General features: G+C 36.4%; 3 protein-coding genes across 3 annotated transcripts; 1 reads left to right on the top strand and 2 right to left on the bottom strand.

Moving 5' to 3' along the window:
* Positions 1-3758: 3758 nt before the first annotated feature.
* On the bottom strand, positions 3759-4601 carry LOC125191791 (transmembrane family 220 helix protein). Its single transcript, XM_048089206.2, has 3 exons — positions 4444-4601; positions 4087-4356; positions 3759-4015 (listed from the first exon to the last, which is right to left on the bottom strand). The coding sequence occupies exons 1-3, from the start codon at positions 4562-4564 to the stop codon at positions 3936-3938; spliced, it is 471 nt and encodes a 156-aa protein (XP_047945163.1). The 5' UTR covers positions 4565-4601; the 3' UTR covers positions 3759-3935.
* An 891-nt stretch (positions 4602-5492) lies between these two features.
* LOC125196247 (BTB/POZ domain-containing protein At3g50780-like) lies at positions 5493-8817 on the top strand. Its single transcript, XM_048094686.2, has 2 exons — positions 5493-6967; positions 7634-8817. Exons 1-2 carry the CDS (start codon positions 6332-6334, stop codon positions 8591-8593), a joined length of 1596 nt encoding a protein of 531 aa, XP_047950643.1. The 5' UTR covers positions 5493-6331; the 3' UTR covers positions 8594-8817.
* Positions 8818-10429: 1612 nt separating this feature from the next.
* Positions 10430-14716, bottom strand: LOC125197117 (BEL1-like homeodomain protein 4). The gene is made up of 5 exons (XM_089057695.1): positions 14588-14716; positions 13575-14335; positions 12908-13277; positions 12423-12483; positions 10430-10922 (listed from the first exon to the last, which is right to left on the bottom strand). Exons 2-5 carry the CDS (start codon positions 14314-14316, stop codon positions 10677-10679), a joined length of 1419 nt encoding a protein of 472 aa, XP_088913821.1. The 5' UTR covers positions 14317-14335; positions 14588-14716; the 3' UTR covers positions 10430-10676.
* Positions 14717-17164: the final 2448 nt, after the last annotated feature.

The raw sequence follows: 17164 nt of genomic DNA, 5'->3' as shown, positions 1-17164 counted from the left end.
GTGTTGATTTACGTTGATTCTGTGTTTTGAGGCTTTATTTCAGAGGTTGAATGTTATTCTCTGTTTGGATGTTTATGTGCTTGATCTGGGAAATAGGTTGTGGATCTGTGTTGTTGTTGTTGATCTGTGGTGAATCAGCAAATCTGTAGTTATGGATATAATTTTGGAAGGAGTTTGTTTCGGATGCTTGGATCCAGAGTGGATTTAGCATCCGAAGTGTGGATCTGAACAGGGGAAACCAAGTTGTGCATGGATTTTGAACTTTCTGCTTTCTTTTTACTTTACTTCGTCTAGTAGTCGTAGATCTGCCTTAGTTTTAATTGTTCTTCGATTTTGTCACTTTAATTTCTGTTGCTTCGTTTTGAATTACGTTCTCACTCTGTTTTTTTTACTGGATGTTTCATGCCAATTGTTGGAGAAGATGATGTCGCTGTTAGTTAGTACTTTAGTTAGTTGTTTTCCAGCTTTTCATCCGTATTTTACCTTTTCAGTAAATGGTCCCCACCGTCAGTTGTTTTCCCAGGTCTAGGTAATTTAGGGAATAGTTTTTTTTTCTTAGATCTAGTAATTGTCTCGCTTGTTCCGGTTTATATGCATTTTTCCTGTTTCAGCCTAGATCTAGTTGTTAGCATAGAAAATTTCAACACCAAGTCTAGTTTAATTTCCTCAGCCCAAATTGCGTGGCAGCAGCCATACCACCCCAAAGCCCTTTAAATGCTTATTTTCGCATCTATCCTCGTGGGATCGATTCCTACTTCCCTGTGCTAATTTTAGTATACATGGTTGAGGGTTTTGAAGAGATATTTTGTGTGTCCGACGACCGAGATTTTTCAACGTTCCGTGAGTTCCTAGATCCCGTGATCTAGTGGATTCGCTGGACCCAGAAAGCTTGATATTCCTTACTGTGCACACAGTCTGAATCCAGTAACTTCATCCGACAATCCGGGATTAGAAAGTTTTTATTATATGAAAAATGATTAAATATAAATTCTAAATTTGTGTTACTTTATTTTTAGATTAATGGATAAATTTTTTAACAAAAGATCTCGAGTTTCTATCGTTTCTTCTAGTGCTAAGTTGAGCAAGAACCACAACAATTGAGAAATGATGTGGTAGTTGAAAATAATCCGGACGAGATTGAAATTGATAAAGAGAAAATTAAAGCCTACCCCGGATTATGAGACTCTATTGATAGTTTTGATGTGAATATTCGGGATCGATTGATAAAAATGGTCTTACTTTTACCAGTAGCGATAACATCTGTTGACAGAGTGTTTTCTGCAATGAAATTTGTGAAGTCAGAGCTGCGAAATAAGATGGGAGATGACTGGTTAAACGACAGTTTGAATGGTATATAGCGAGAAAGAGGTGTTTGAAACTATTCCCAATGAAATGATTTTGAGCCGTTTTCAGAAAATGGATACTCGAAGAAGCCAACTATCTCACATAGCATAAGATTGTGGTATATATATTTGATTGTGGTATATACTCCCCCCGTCTACGAATAGGAGTCCCGTAAACTTTTTTGCACTTGTTTTGTAAAAATGATACTCCCTCCGTCCCGGCTAAGATGACACATTGCTTAGCCGGCACGGGGTTTTAGGAGTTATTGGTTAAAGTATTTAATTGGAGAGAGAGAAGGTGAGTGTAAGTATTAAAGTAGAGAGATAAAGAAAGATGAATATTTTAATAGGAGTGAGAAAAAGTGGTTGAGTGTATTAATTGGAGAGAGAAAGTTACCAAAAAAGGAAATGTGTCATCTTAGTTGGGACAAACTAAAAAGGAAAACATGTCATCTTAAGCGAGACGGAGGGAGTAATAAATAATCAAAGTGGAGAAATGATAAAGTAAGATAGAGAATAATGTAGATAAGAGTATTGTCTACGTTGTTCTCTATCTTACATAGCATAAGATTGTGGTATATATATTTGATTGTGGTATATACTCCCCCCGTCTACGAATAGGAGTCCCGTTAACTTTTTTGCACTTGTTTTGTAAAAATGATAATAAATAATCAAAGTGGAGAAATGATAAAGTAAGATAGAGAATAATGTAGATAAGAGTATTGTCTACGTGATTCCTGGATCCGCCATATATATATATATATGGACATGATCAGATTAATAAGTGAAATTCTGTCAAAAATTAAAGCAAATCTCAGCCATTGGATCTTGTAATGTAACCATTAGATTAATGTCACGTATCATCTAGTAATGTAGATTGTTAGTCAAATAATGTAACTTAGCTAATAATGTACTATTTTAGTACAATAATGTATCATTTTAGTCTAATAATGATAATGTAGCATCTTGGGCTAATAATGTAACTTATCACATCCATCCAATCTCAGGATCCAATGGCTGAGATTTGTTTTGATTTTTAACAAAATTTTACTTATTGACCATAATGATATAAGAAAAAAAAAACTAAAAAAGGAAAATGCAAAAATCGGCTGATCGTCCGCGGAGGATGTATAGGGCGCGGAGGAAGGAGGGCGCATAATCCGCCTACCTACAGTAGCGGGCGATAGGGCGGAGGATGTATCGGGCGAGATATCCTCCCCCATTGCGGATGCTCTTAGTGGAGAATGAGACCCACCTTATTGGAGAGAAGGAAGTTACCGAAAATAGAAGAGCATATTTTCAAGGAACATCCCAAAATGAAAAATGTCCTTATTTTTGTGGGATAGGGGGAATAAAAAAAATGATAAAGTAAGAGAGGGATAGAAAGATAAGTATGTTAGTAAAAAATGAGTCTCACCTCATTATAGATAAAGAAAATTCCTAAAAAGATTCTATCTTAAGAGGACCAAAAAGGAACGAATTTCTACTTTTAGGGGGATGGAGGGAATGTGTTTTAAATATAGAGTACATTAGAAATACAAATTTGATTAATAACCATGATTTGAGTTGTAATTTTTTATTTAAAAGTTATTCCTTTAAATCATTCAACATGATACGATATGTGACCCGCACACGCTGCAAAACCAACTCTGTGAGACCATCTCCAATCATACATCAAAACTCATTTTTGGTGTAGATAATTTGTCCAATCGTACACCAAACTCAAATCCATTTTTGAGTTTTTCAATGGAATAACACCAAATATGGTGTTTACTCTAAAATTTTGTTAGACAAATACTCAAAAATGGTGTAAACTTAAAAATGGTGTAAATAGTTGGAGTAAAACTACTTTTTGATGTGACGTATACTCAAAAATAGGTTTGAGTTTGGCGTAAATGGTTGGAGATGGCCTGAGTCTGCAACGATATTATATCCCCTTCCGCAAAGAGCAGAGTATTATTTTGGTTTCCCTAATACTTTTAAATCAAGTTGATCATAAATGAATATTCAAGTAAGTTTATGATACATGAATTTTCAAAGTATGATTTACTTTTTCTATATATTTGCTATTGGCATAAATGTTTGGTTATTGATTGTTAGAAAATTCCATGAAATGCTTGAAAATGAGATTTTTCAGATTTTATGAAAAGTTTTTCCCCTCTTATTTGTTGTTTGGTTGCTTCTGAGGAGTAATGAAAAGTTTGCACTGTGTTTAGTTGACACGGGTCCTTGAGTGAGTGACGGGGGCGCTTCACAAGATTCGTACTTGGGACTTGAGTGCCAAAGCCCTATGTGGCACACGCACATCCCTTGCCACTTGAGCTATCCAACTTTAATGTTTTTGGAGGGTGATTATGTTTCAGTCTTAAAGACACGAAAGGCAAACAAGTCTTACCCTTTCTTGGAAGTAAAAGATGTAGGTCTCCCAAATTGTTTTCTAAATCCAACTATTTCAAGAAAGTTTCTGGTTTTAATACAAAATCAATCCTTACTCCATAGTATAGTGGTAAATGTGTAAATCTAAGTGAAATAAAAGAGCTACATATATAGATGAATGATCCTTTTACAATCTCCCCAACATATCTAGAGTGATCAATATCGCATTTGATGATGTTGAAATGCAAAGAAGATGAAGCTGATGCCATAGGCAAAGCCAACCAAAATGGGCATACCTGCCACATAAAAACATTCTGAGCAACGAAGGATACAAAGTTGAAAGTTGAGAGTTGAGAGACTAGCATACCATATCTTGAGTTGTTCTTCACAAGAAACATGGAGCTAACAACAAGCCCACTCCCAAATCTTTCTCTCACAACTCTCTCTCTCATATCCATACACCAAATCCCACATATTCCATGAATCAAATCTTCTGCCCAAACTTTGATAAACAAGAATACGCCAAGACACAATCCAAACTTGGCCACTTTTCTGATTCTTGGTGAATTGGGTTTACAGAATTTCAGCAGATTCACATAACAAGCAGATGCATATAATGGGATCCACAAATACCAATCTAAAATCAAAAGCATAAAGAGTCAAACAAACAAACAAGGAGGGCCATTCTTTTATACTACAGTAATAAATAAATAAAAAATGTTACCTGGATCGTTGAATTGGAAACAAGTGGATAGACCGAAAAGGGAAGCCATTAACAGACAGCAAATTCTATTTAGTGAATTTTCACCCATTTCAAGTCTAGAACAACAATGAATTTTCTTCATTTTGACTTATGGAAGTAGATCATTTTATTTGGAGTTAATTGTTTATGGTATTATTATACTCCATTCAACAACATTAGTTAAATGGTAGTGGACCCCCGTAATTTGTTTATGGTGATGGTGCTTAATTAGTTTCTACTACTTTCATAATAAAAGCTATTCTTTTAATTAATCCACTTTATAGGTCGGTATCTATTAGATTCAAGTCATATTTAGTTCTCTTCTCCGCTTTACCTGTTTGCAAAGGCATCTTCATATTTCCTTGCAAATACACTACGGAAACCACAATGCCTTGAATGGATGATTGATGATTGATGATTGATGATTCCTTTCACCAAGGGGCAGATGCTGCAAATGCCTTACAAATTACTCCCTCTATCACCAAATAATATGAAATATTTCTTTTTTCAATCAGCTGAAAGTATGAACTTTCTAATTTTAAAAAATTTTAATGACATATTGTCTCTACACATCATTTTATTTACAACTTATATTATTACAATAATGTGAACTCAACTCTCTACTAATATTATTTTCACTCCTCTTTCTTTTTTTTACTTTTTTTCTTATTATGCTAAATCTATTGTTTATACTTTTTGGGGACGGAGGAAGTACATGATTATATGATGAATGATTTTAGATTCTTTTCAAAGCTATAGAGGATGGTAAAGATGCAATTAGATTGTCTAAGATGATAAATCAGTTTTTATCAAGTCAAGTCTAGTAAACTAATCAGGTCATTGAAAATTGAAAATGCTCTTTCTAGTTTTTGGCCTCACAAATGGTTTCCGGTTAAGGTCAAGCAAAAAAATTAAATAAAGTTATCTATCTAAAATCCAAATCTCAACCACAAAATACCATTTCCCAAAATGACGTTGATTTTATAACTAGCATTCAAAATACAAATAGTAAGACCCTGTTCTTGATTTAAACAAAGTTTGGGAGTACGTGAGAAAACAAACAAAGAGATGGCAAAGACTGAGGAGACAGAATGATATAAACTTCAGACCCACAAAAAAGAATCTATTATTTCAGTCAAGAAAGCATGCGTCTTCAACTGCAAAGTTATCTAAAGTCCAAGCAGTCCTCTGCTAATTTAGATATATCCCATGTGAGGTTTTTAGTCCCAGATTTTTAAATCTTAAAGAAATCTTTATTTAGCTCCCATCATCATTCCACTCTGTTTACTACTACTACTACTCCTACCTTTTGTTAAAGAGCTTCCTTGATGTGTGATATCGAAGCACCCTTCAATCATTTGCGAAAGCTCATAAATTAGAGAGAGAGATAGAGAGACTGGGCGTCTCTTATATTTATCAGGTTTTCTTTGCTAAGTTTCAATCTTTATGCTTCCATTGTGGTCTCGTGGAGCCTTATTTTGAAGGGTTTGTTGATTTTCCCTTCTCAGATTATTTTGTGTGAGCTGTTTTTACATTATAAGTAAACTACAGTTTTTGAGAAATTTGTGGCTTGTTTCATTCTTCACAATAGGGGATAGAGATCACAATTTTTGTAGTTGTTTAAAGAGTGCAGGTTAAAAAAAATTTAGAAATCTGTGGGCCCTTTTGCTTGTTTCTTGGCTATTGTTATTGGAAATGGAGATTTTCTTGTGGGAAGCAATAAAGTTTGGATTTTTAATTTACGGCTCTTCATTTGTTGCTGGAATAGTAAAAGAGATCTGTTAGCTTGATGGTGAATCATCTCCTTCATTTTAAATTTGATGTTTAAGATTGATTTTGCTGAGAAATTGGTGGTTAAATCTTGTTTAGTATGGCTGAAGTTAGGCTTCCTAGGTTAGAGCAGGGCCAAGCCAAAATCAAGAGTGTTCCAATTGCTGTAACCCCAGAAGGATTTTGGTGTTGCCCCTCACCCACTGTGTTTCAGAAGACAGTAAGGACACAAAATCCTTTAAACAAGCCCAAACCATCTCCTCCCAGCCAAACAGCTTCGTCTCAGAAGAAGCAAACCTCGGTGAATGAGAGGAAGGCGAGTTGTGTGGCATCTAAGACCAATGTTGTTAGTGATGTGCAAAAAACTCAGGGTTCTGATGCACCTGCAGCAAATGCTTCACTAGCAAATGAGAAGGTGCCTCATTCGAGGTCTGAAAATGTCCCGAGGAAAGTGGCAATCGAGTTTGGTGAGCCTGGAACAAGTGATCTCAAAGTGATTTTGCTTGGGAGGCAGGGAGTAGCAGTGAAGTTGATTGTTCACAGGAGTGTACTAGTGGAACATAGCAGTTTCTTCGCTAGCAGAATATCGGGACAACCGCTTGTTTTCCCTTGTCTTGAGATTGATAACTGTGAGGATGCTGAGATATATGTCGAAACTATTGGGCTCATGTACTGCAGAGACCTCAAGCAACGCTTAATCAAGCAGAGTGTTTCACGTGTTCTACGCATTCTCAAGGTAACTAGCAGAACTATGCCTCGTGTTTTTGATGATATAAGACTTTAATTCTCAAGTTATGTGAGGTTTGATTCCTTTTCCGCAGTCTACTCATGAATATTGAAACTTGCTCAGGAACTGAAGCTGTGTTCATAGTAGGATGGTGTACTAAAGTAATCTTTGCTTGGTTTGTTGTTCTATGCAAATAAATGTGCAAGATTTTCTCAAACCTATCTTGGTTTGCTGTTCTATTCTGAATAATTTGTCAATATTACTAACTCTAGATGCAATAGTCTTGTTGTTCCATATGTCAGAGACAAATAGCAATTTTACTTGATGAGTTGCAGGGCTGTTAAAATATCAGGGATCATAACATACTTTTATCGATTAGAAGTTCCATTAAGATGCCGTTTACTTGTTCAATATTCTCAAACCATAGTGATGCATCTGTGATATGGTTATAAGTTGAAGGTGACGATACTACTTGATTTTGTTGTTCTATGTGAAGTAGTGTGCAACTTCGACCAGAAAGTAAGTTTGCTCTTCGAGCATCTTTCTGTTTAAACATGTCATACGTAAAAGTCAATCCTTGTTGGCTCTACAAATGGTACCATGTTAACTATCTTATTGCTCAACACTGAGATTCTTTAAAATGATGTTACAATTCTGTTGTTAACTTGCTTACAGGTCAGCGAACAGCTTGGTTACACAACGTGCATCCATTTTTGTTTGGAGTACTTGGAAGCTGTCCCTTGGGTGGGACAAGAGGAGGAAGAGAAAGTGGTTTCGTTAGTCTCGCGTCTTGAAGGTGAGGGCATTGGGGTGAAGCCAGTACTGAAACGTGTGTCTCCCGAAACACCAACACCACCTAACGACACCTTCTCTCACATATTGGAGTTGGTGCTAACAAGCAGAGAAGAAAAGGGTAGGCGGGAAATGAAGTCCGTTGTGCTGAAGCTCCTTAAGGAAAACAACAGTCTTGCGAGCTCCTCCTCAGAACCATCTGACTTGTGCAACAAGACTCTTTATAGCTCGTGCAGAAGCTCCCTGGATTCCCTACTGGCTCTATTCAAACAAGCTGCAGAGCCTGGTTTTCTTGACAGGGCTGTGGACAAGCGGGAGCCAGTAGTGAGGTCGATCTATCTGGAGTCCGACAACATGTTGTGGCTGCTCGATATCTTAGCTGACAGACAGGCAGCAGACGAGTTTGCCACAATGTGGGTGAATCAGCAAGAATTGGCCACACTTCACACTAGTCTTCCAATGGTATGTCGCCACTACGTTAGCATGATCAGCTCAAGGCTCTTTGTCGGGATAGGGAGAGGGGAGGTCCTCCCATCCAAGGATACGCGCCATCTTCTGCTGAAAACGTGGTTGCAGCCGTTGATCAACGACTACAGCTGGTTGCAACATGGGTGCAGGTCATTCGACAGGAAAGCTGTGGAGGAAGGTATAGGCAGGACAGTCCTCACGCTCCCTTTGGAGGATCAGCAGAGCATCTTGCTTTCGTGGCTCAGAAGTTTTCTCAAGGGTGGCGATAGCTGCCCGAATCTTCAACAGGCATTTGAGGTGTGGTGGAGGCGGGCGTTCAGAAGACCATATGGAGAATCTGGGATTCTCGGGCAGACGGAGAATCGGACATTGTAGGAGAAGGAGAAGTTACATATAAGTTGCTGTGTTGATGGTGAGATTGAGTGAGGTCTAAGAACAAGCTTGGCTGTATGGCTGAGTTTCCATCAATGTAATTATTGTGTGCTTCATTTGTGTGAAGGTGAAGAAGCCCAAGATCCAGTGGTTGTAACATCTGTGCAACAATACAAAGGAATATGAACTATTTATGCTGGGCTTGGCTTGGCTTGGCGTCTGCCTCATATGCTTTACTAAAATATGTTAAGTGTCCTTTAGGGTATGAATTATGTGATAGATAAATAATAAAGATAAAATAACATCAAAAGTCAAAACAATTAAAAAAGCAAGGAATTTTATTTAATGCACAAGTTGTATGAAAAAAAATAATAATACAAAACAATATATATAAAATCAAAACAATTATAAATAGCAAACCACGTAATATATAGAAAAGAAATAATTAAGAAAATATGGATAAACTTTGACTGGAAGATAATAACATCTCCTTAAAATAGAAAGAGAGTAGTTGTAGATCCATCAGAAAAGATGAAATATACTCCCTCCGTCCCGTTTAAGATGTCACGTTTTCCTTTTTAGTTTGTCCCAACTAAGATGACACATTTCCTTTTTTGGTAACTTTCTCTCTCCAATTAATACACTCAACCACTTTTTCTCACTCCTATTAAAATATTCATCTTTCTTTATCTCTCTACTTTAATACTTACACTCACCTTCTCTCTCCAATTAAACACTTTAACCAATAACTCCTAAAACCCCGTGCCGGCTAAGCAATGTGTCATCTTAGCCGGGACGGAGGGAGTACTAGTATACTACTATCAAATATCAATCATTAGAGATTAGGCAGCGCCCCGCAAAAAGCCCACACTTGAAGGCTATGATGGGGCCGCCAACTCGAGCCTTGCCCTCGACTCATGGGTCTGCTTTGCATGCATGCGCCGCAATATTAAAAGTAAAATGAATTCGGATAGAGAGATTTAAGTTTATGACACGATCACAATATACCTATAGAATATTTGACTTATTTTATTCAATATAAATTATAGAACAAAATAATATAAAAAAATTCTTCTTATTAAAACTGGGAAATAAGGTTATATACATGCAATCCGTTTGAAACATGCTTTTAATATACTTCCGCTGTCTGACTAAATTTCAGCATTATTTTGCTTTTTTTACCAAATTTTATATAGTGTTATTTTGTGAGCTAAATAAAGAGAAATGATATTTTTTTTAGTTAGGATATGTGTCACTTTTGGTGGAACAACCCAAAAAGATGTGTACATATCTATGGAACAAAGAGAGTGGGTATATTATAACTCATACTCCCTCTGTTCCATGATAGTTGAGTCATTGTCATTTTAGTATATTTCATAGTGGTGGAGTATATTACACATATTTTTCTTAATCTTCATGTCAAAAGGAATTGTCTCTGCTACTGTAGGATGAAGGGAGTAAATCATTTTGATCTGTTAAAGCTCATTGTGAGATGATGCGCAAAAGTCAAGCCGTTCAACCTCTAAATGTGACTACTCAAAAAGAGTACATCACTTGTGAAGTATACCATATAAGTGTGATCATTATTTTATTTCTGGATTCATAAGAGATGATACTTATAAGATTAACGAAGTACAAAATCAGATGTGGTGTTTCATTCTCCCAATCATATATAAAAGGATATTACTTTATATTCTCCCAACAAAAAATTAAAAATCTAATCAGCAAAAGCAGTTGAAATTTAATTAACTACGTTGTATAAACATTAATTTTTTCATATAGCCTAACCATAAAAATAAGGTGAAATTAAAGGATTAAAAATGATAGTGCAAAGTGATGTATTGTAGTATTGTAGTATTATAGTATAGGAATTAGGAAGCGAAGACACATACATTGCATATTTGCATGTACTGATGTACATATGATGGGAAATGAAAGGGGAGTAGGAGTAGAATATAAACTCAAACTATACAATTAACAATAGCACTCAGACTAATTAATCTCCTGGCACCGCTAACACTAGTTCCTATGTGTTTTCATGTTTTGTTTACTTCCATTAAAAGAAGAGTATATAGCATTGATTTGATTAAGCCGGAAAGAAGTCTTCCCCGGAGTGACGTAGCCCTAACGTAAGCGACACGTCACCCGAAGTCGTCCCAAACTCAATCGCTGGGATTGGGAAGCACTGCGGCTGATTATCCGAAGGAGGCGGAGAAGTGGTGGTGGGGAGAGGTTGTTGATCTTCATCTCCATCTTTGGCTTCTTGCAGGTACATCTCTTCGACCATGGGTTTCCACAGGCGGACCCTTGCATTTATGAACCAATTTGCTACCTGCAAAACAACAAAATATCACTCCATTTCACATTTCTGTCTTCCCCAAATTTAATGCCCCTTCTATTTAATGACCTTCTCAGATTTCAGACCATCATTATTCATTACTCTCTCTCTCTCTATTATCTAGCTAAGCTAGCTCTATGTATATCCTGGCTCATTTTATTGAACACTGATTGTACTACTGTGTAAGACTGTTCATAGAGAGAGTGAGCAGATGATGAGTCTCATAATTTGTCCATTGTGATCAGACTTGGCCATCTCCACAAAGATTAGGGTTGTGGTATTCATTACTACTACTTCTACTTATTTAGGGCTACCCGTTTTATCTCTTTGACTAAGTTACATAAATTAATATACTCTACATTGCTTGAAATCACATTCGAAATTAAACATCAAAGTATGATTAACAGCTTCAAAGTTTAGAATGGGGATGTGCTCTTACAATTTTCCCAGCTCCAATACTTGTCACTTGCTGCACCAACTTTCAGTGTCCAACTACTTTATTAATTTTATTTTTGTAAAAATAATTATACTCCTACTACTATGATATACTACTAATCATATTACGTATAATATTTATTGCTGAAAATTAAAACTTAGAAAATTATACTCACTAACCTAGTTATGAACCTAATACTCCATCCATCCCGCTCCAAGTGGGACATTTTTTTTTTGGAATGTCTCACTATAAATGACACATTTGTAAAATAGGATTATCACTCTCTCGACTTTATTCTTTCTTTAGAGTGGGACGGAGAGAGTGACTAACAGATAATGAGACTATTTCTTTAGAGATAGAAAATTAATACTCTTGATTATGGACGGATGTAGTATAAAGCAAAATATTTCAGATCATCCAAGTTAGTTATTTCTACTTTTTTGTCTTTAAAGTGACTGTCTCTTTTTCGTTACTTTACCTAGTTAAGTTAAGTTAATATAGGAGACTCTCAAATTCTGAAGCGCAGAAAGGCTTCTCAGTAACTAAGTTATTAAATCATGCAATGACACAAAAGTTAATGATTTACTGTGCAAAAATAGCTACGCAGTATTTCATTTACTTTTCCAATTCTTATCTTATAGTAATAGTAGAATTAATTTGAATTTATGAGAGAGAGAGAGAGTCTATCACGTCTGCGTCGTGTGCAGTTGACACTGGTATCATAATTTTCCCTCTGATTCAGAATTTATGTCTTTGTGGGAAAAGAATCCAAAGAAACAATGAAAAAGGATTTCGAAAAATGCTCTGTCTTTTTCTCCAAATCAAACAAACAAAGACGCAACATGCAAATTCAGCTCTCACCTTTCTTCCTCACTCTCCCCACTTTCACCGAATCAGTAGAAACAATTAAGAGCCTTCCCAAATCATGAAAACCCATTTTCGTCTCACGCAAGCAACAAACAAAATTCATACTATAATGCTACTATTATATGTGCAATGCAATCATAACTAGTCTTATACTAATTTATAAATCCACATTTCAAGAATAAAAAAAATACCTGGTTTCTTGATAGACCTGTCTGCCTCGCAAGCAGGTGCTTATCTGCGTCACTTGGATACCTAAATTACACCATAATAATTTAATTCAATCGAAAAAAAAATAAAGATATTAATATCTGATTGAATGGTTGTGCGAATCTATGAGGTTTACGACAACAGCAGCAGCAATGTCTGTAGAAATAAAGTAAACTGATGCTGCACGCTCTCTGCTATCTTCTTTTTCTTACCCTCAAATATTTACTGAATGAATAGTGTTTCTTTACACTATTAACAAAACACTCCCTCTGTCCCAATAAAATAAATATGAAACATTTGTGTTTTCGGATTTTATATAATATTATTTTGTGAGTTAATGAAAAGAGAGTTAATACAGATGAAAAAGTAAAGAGAGTATTATTTCTATTTTAGAAAATGTTTTTTTAATGGGATAAACAAAAAGTAAAACGTTTCATTTTTTTTTTACGTGAAAGGGAGTAAGACTTACGGGTGCAGAAAATGGTCGAAGAGCCAAGCCCTGAGAATGGTGACGGAGCGTTGCGGCAAGCCTCGCTGCGGCCGCCACGCGTCTTGGTCGAAGGCGGCGTACTGCTGCTGCTGCCGCAGGCTCTGCTCCAAGTATTTGAGCCGCGGCGTTTCGCCTTTGGTGAGCCCCGATTTCGTGCCGTCTTTCTCCCCCAGCTGCTCGCAGCTTTGCGCCAGCTGCTCGGCCACGGCCTCCCTCAGGCACCGGAAGTGCCGCGACATGGCCTTCTGCGCAAGGCTGGTGTACGGCGCCGCCGCGCCGAACCCCATTACCATGTCGAATGAGTTCACCACGAGCTGCATCCGCTCGCAGTAGTGGTTGTACCTTTTGTCTACCTGAATAAAATCACATCACCTAATGATTAAATTTTGAATACTATTAGGACGGCAGGATTATTTAATTGACAGTTGGCTAAAACATCGTAATCAGATGGAAACATTTTTCCCGCTGAGTGGTTAGCCACTCGTGTCATCTCACCAAATCACACATTAATCCATTACATTTACACTGGTTTAATTATTAGTATAGGTAATAGAGTAGGAATGAATATAATATTGGAATTCAAATAATTGGAAGATGTTTGATTGGCCGGCAATTTTCCGATGATGCTTCAATAGATTAACAAGACTTGCCTCATCAAGCATGGCTGATAGTTTGACCTTTCTTCTTTGATGCTCGAGCCTCTCCGAAGCTGATAGAGCAGGTGGATCTCTAGAAGAAGACGAAGCTTCACTTGTTTTTTTGGCGTCCTTATTCCTGTCTTTCTTCACCTGGCCCCTACCAACACTACACAACTCTGCCAACAAATCCTGCGCCGCCTTGGCGTATTTGGAATTGCTCAGTGTCCCCAAACCTATTTGGCGGCTCTGGCTATACTGCGGCGGAGGAGCAGATGCCCCGAACAGCATATCCTCCGCCGAAGAAGACAGCGAGAGAGAGAGGCTTTCCGCAGCTCCGTTAGGGTTGGGAGACCATGTGAAATGACCAAAAGCCCCTCCCGCCTGGAACAAGGAACAAGGGTTTTGAAGGGATGGAGAAGCCTCCGATCTCATCGCGAACAGCTGCATGGCTGCAGCTGGATCGGGATCAATGCTTGAAATCTCGTGATGATTGTAGGATCCGGCGTCGTTAACTACGCTCTGGCTCTTCGAATTCCACTCCGCCGAGGAGAAATTGAACATCTCCGACAAGATACCGCCGCCTTCGTAGCTTGGAAGGCCATCTTCTTCCATAGCCGCCGCGCCTACGCCTTGTTTATCTCTTCGGATCTGCGATCCCTCCAATCCATTCGAGAAACTGAAAATATTTTGATGAAAATCTTGTGACATAGAAGAATTGTCTGCTTCTTCAACAATTGGCGCTATTCCCATGTCACTATCTTCGTCATCACTGTGAAAATTGAAGGATTATATATATATGTATTGATCGATCATGGAGGAATTGAAGATAGCTAGGGGAGAAAATTGAGATGAAAGAGAAGAATGGAAAGGGAAGTGAGGAGTAAAAGAGAAAGCATCATATATTAGTGCTTTATGTTTTATTTTTTTAGAAAATAAAATAAAATAAAACATAGTAAAAAAAAATTGTGGTCACACACAGAAAAAGATACAGCTTTATCAAATGGAGTATACATGTACATACCTCTTATGGTTGCAGGTTGCAAAAGGGTGAATACCCCTCAGACATCGTTTTCTACTTCTCTGGGATTTCTCTAAAGAAACAAAAACTGTTCTTTTAACATCTCTCTCTATTAGTTCTCAGGCTGTTTTATTTCAAAAAAAATAAAAGTTCTCAGGCTGTCCCCTGTCTTGCTATTTGCTACTCCCTCCGTCCACGAAAATTCGTCCCGGTTTGACCGGGCACGGGTTTTAAGAAATGTAACGGAAAGTGAGTTGAAAAAGTTAGTGGATTGTGCGTCCTACTTTTAAAGTATTAGTTTTATAATAAGATGTGAGTAGGACTGAGTTAGTGGAATATGGGGTCCACTACGAAAAATGGTAAAAGTCAAATGGGACAAATTTTGGGTGACGGACGGAAATAGAAAACTGGGATAAATTTTCGTGGACGGAGGGAGTATTTGCTATTTCCAGTGAGAGTGGTGTTGTGCTTGTCACAATGGAGAAGAAAGAAAAAGAACTTTGGAAAAGTTGAGAAATAAAGTTCGTAGTGGTATTAAATTAGTTTACGAAGACTTCTTCTTATGAAATATATTTACACACGTATGGTGTTCATTTATATATATCAACTATGTCCATGCTAGAGAAGATTGATATATTTTGATTCATATGATAGAGAAGGTCGATATATTTTGATTCATATGATAGAGAAGATTTATATTTTGGAAACAATATACTCCCTCTGTCTATAATAGGAACCTCATTTTTTGACGATACGAATTTTAAGAAATATTAGAGAAAATATGTGAAAGAAAGTTAGTTGAATATTTGGTCCTCACAAATTGTATTTTTTTTACTTTCGTAATTGTATTTTTTTTACTTTCATTTATTTTCCCTGTATTCTTACTTAAAATACTCCTCTTGCGATGACATTTATTTTCCTTGCATTCACACTTTATTAGTTTTCTCCTCTTTTCGTTTAGTAGATAATTATTGGACTTTATTAGGGACCAAGATGTTTGAGCTCGGACTTATACAATGGACCCTCTATTTATTAAATTAAGCCTCAAATTTAAGTATAATTTAATGAAAAATTAATATATATCACTATACAAATTAATAGTGAACTCCTAGTCCAATGTCAAATTATTAATAATCTTGACTAGGGGTGTGTTGTGGTGACACTAATTTTAAAGTGACAACATTCCACCAATCTCGTGCTGTCATATGACACGTTATCATGCAATATTAAGGGCGTATCCTGCAATGTTTATTAGTACGCATTTTAGATGGATTTCTACATATTGCATGAAAATAATAGATGGACTGCAGTGTAAATTGTTGAGTATTGCATTATTGTCTATAGCGCAAAATAATTGTATACAAAAGCAATCAGTCTATATGTATACTGCAAATTAAATATTCTATGCCTATAATGCAATACTCAACAATCTACACTGCAATCTACCTATTACTATCATGCAATCCGTAGAAATCTATCTAAAACACCTACTAATAAATATTGCAGGATAACATGCCACATAGCAGCACAAGGTTGGTGATACGCTGTCACTTTAAGAAAAGTTGTCTCCTTAATACATCCTTGACTATCTTTAAATTAATTATTTTCTAACATTTAAGATTTCTGTATCCACTAATTAACTTAACACGCAGTTGATTGTAATTAATTATCAATCTAGTTCAAGAAAAGCTTAGAGTAGGTTTCATGCGTGCAGGGAGTGTGTGTGTGTGTTGTGCACTAGTTGAGTTGTGTTGTGTTGTGCGCGCGCACAGTGTGCAGTATGTGTGTTGTATGTTGTTGTGCATAGTTTATTTGATTGCATGAATTCTATTACTATTAGGTATTTTCAAATACTCGATCTCCACATTATACTATTTTCCATATATCAAAATCAACAATTTGATTATAATGAAATATATTGGGCCAGTGACAACTGACACGGTAATACGGTGACAAGGTTGATTAGTAGGGCAAATCTGTCTTTCCCTATTTTTTAAAACAATTGCGCATAATTACGCATCTTTACCTTTTTTAAACAATTACGCATAATTATGATGACGAATCTATTACTAATATGCAGTACTTTTTAGCTCCTTTAGGTAATCGAAATAACACAATACTACCAAAATTGGTAAATATATATATAGCATCACTTCAAAACGCTGCAGTAACAACATCACTCTTATTGTTACTCCATTTTATTTTCAATTACACCAAACCCGACTTTCACAGAAAAATGAGGCACCTATTAAAAATGTTGTATATTCAAAAAAATGTAAAACAAAATACTATATTGTAATCACAATTATAAGAAATTAGGCAAAATACATCTTGAAGTCTATGTACTTCACAATTATATACAGTACTATGTTTCAATACATTCTTACTACAACTTTCTATTTACTTGGAAGTCTATGATTGTACTTTACAATTATATATTCCCTCCGTAGCTTAAAGAATATGAACATGAACATTTAGTGTGACACAGATTTTATTTTAATATATAATTTGTAAAGAAAGAGAGAGAGGGAGTTAAAGACCTGACATCTCAAGGCTCAAGGAGAGTGGTGAATCATATCA

The sequence above is a fragment of the Salvia hispanica genome, chromosome 4 (assembly GCF_029641045.1).
Source record: "Salvia hispanica isolate PSC_SH4W2 chromosome 4, Shi_PSC_v1, whole genome shotgun sequence".
NCBI classification, from domain to species: domain Eukaryota; kingdom Viridiplantae; phylum Streptophyta; class Magnoliopsida; order Lamiales; family Lamiaceae; genus Salvia; species Salvia hispanica.
Note: the sequence above shows the minus strand (reverse complement) of the source record. Positions and strands in the feature narration are given on the sequence as shown.

Bases quoted from the DNA above. Each gene is read 5' to 3' on its own strand.
- LOC125196247 (XM_048094686.2), top strand. From the start codon at position 6,332: ATGGCTGAAGTTAGGCTTCCTAGGTTAGAGCAGGGCCAAGCCAAAATC. The intron at 6,968-7,633 runs GTAACTAGCAGA...ACTTGCTTACAG, and splicing joins GTGTTCTACGCATTCTCAAG to GTCAGCGAACAGCTTGGTTA.
- LOC125191791 (XM_048089206.2), bottom strand. From the start codon at position 4,564: ATGAAGAAAATTCATTGTTGTTCTAGACTTGAAATGGGTGAAAATTCA. The intron at 4,357-4,443 runs GTAACATTTTTT...TTTTGATTTTAG, and splicing joins TTTCCAATTCAACGATCCAG to ATTGGTATTTGTGGATCCCA. The intron at 4,016-4,086 runs GTATGCTAGTCT...TTTATGTGGCAG, and splicing joins GAAGAACAACTCAAGATATG to GTATGCCCATTTTGGTTGGC.
- LOC125197117 (XM_089057695.1), bottom strand. From the start codon at position 14,316: ATGGGAATAGCGCCAATTGTTGAAGAAGCAGACAATTCTTCTATGTCA. The intron at 13,278-13,574 runs GTCTTGTTAATC...TTATTCAGGTAG, and splicing joins AGCCATGCTTGATGAGGCAA to ACAAAAGGTACAACCACTAC. The intron at 10,923-12,422 runs GTATTTTTTTTA...GTTGTTTTGCAG, and splicing joins CAGGTCTATCAAGAAACCAG to GTAGCAAATTGGTTCATAAA.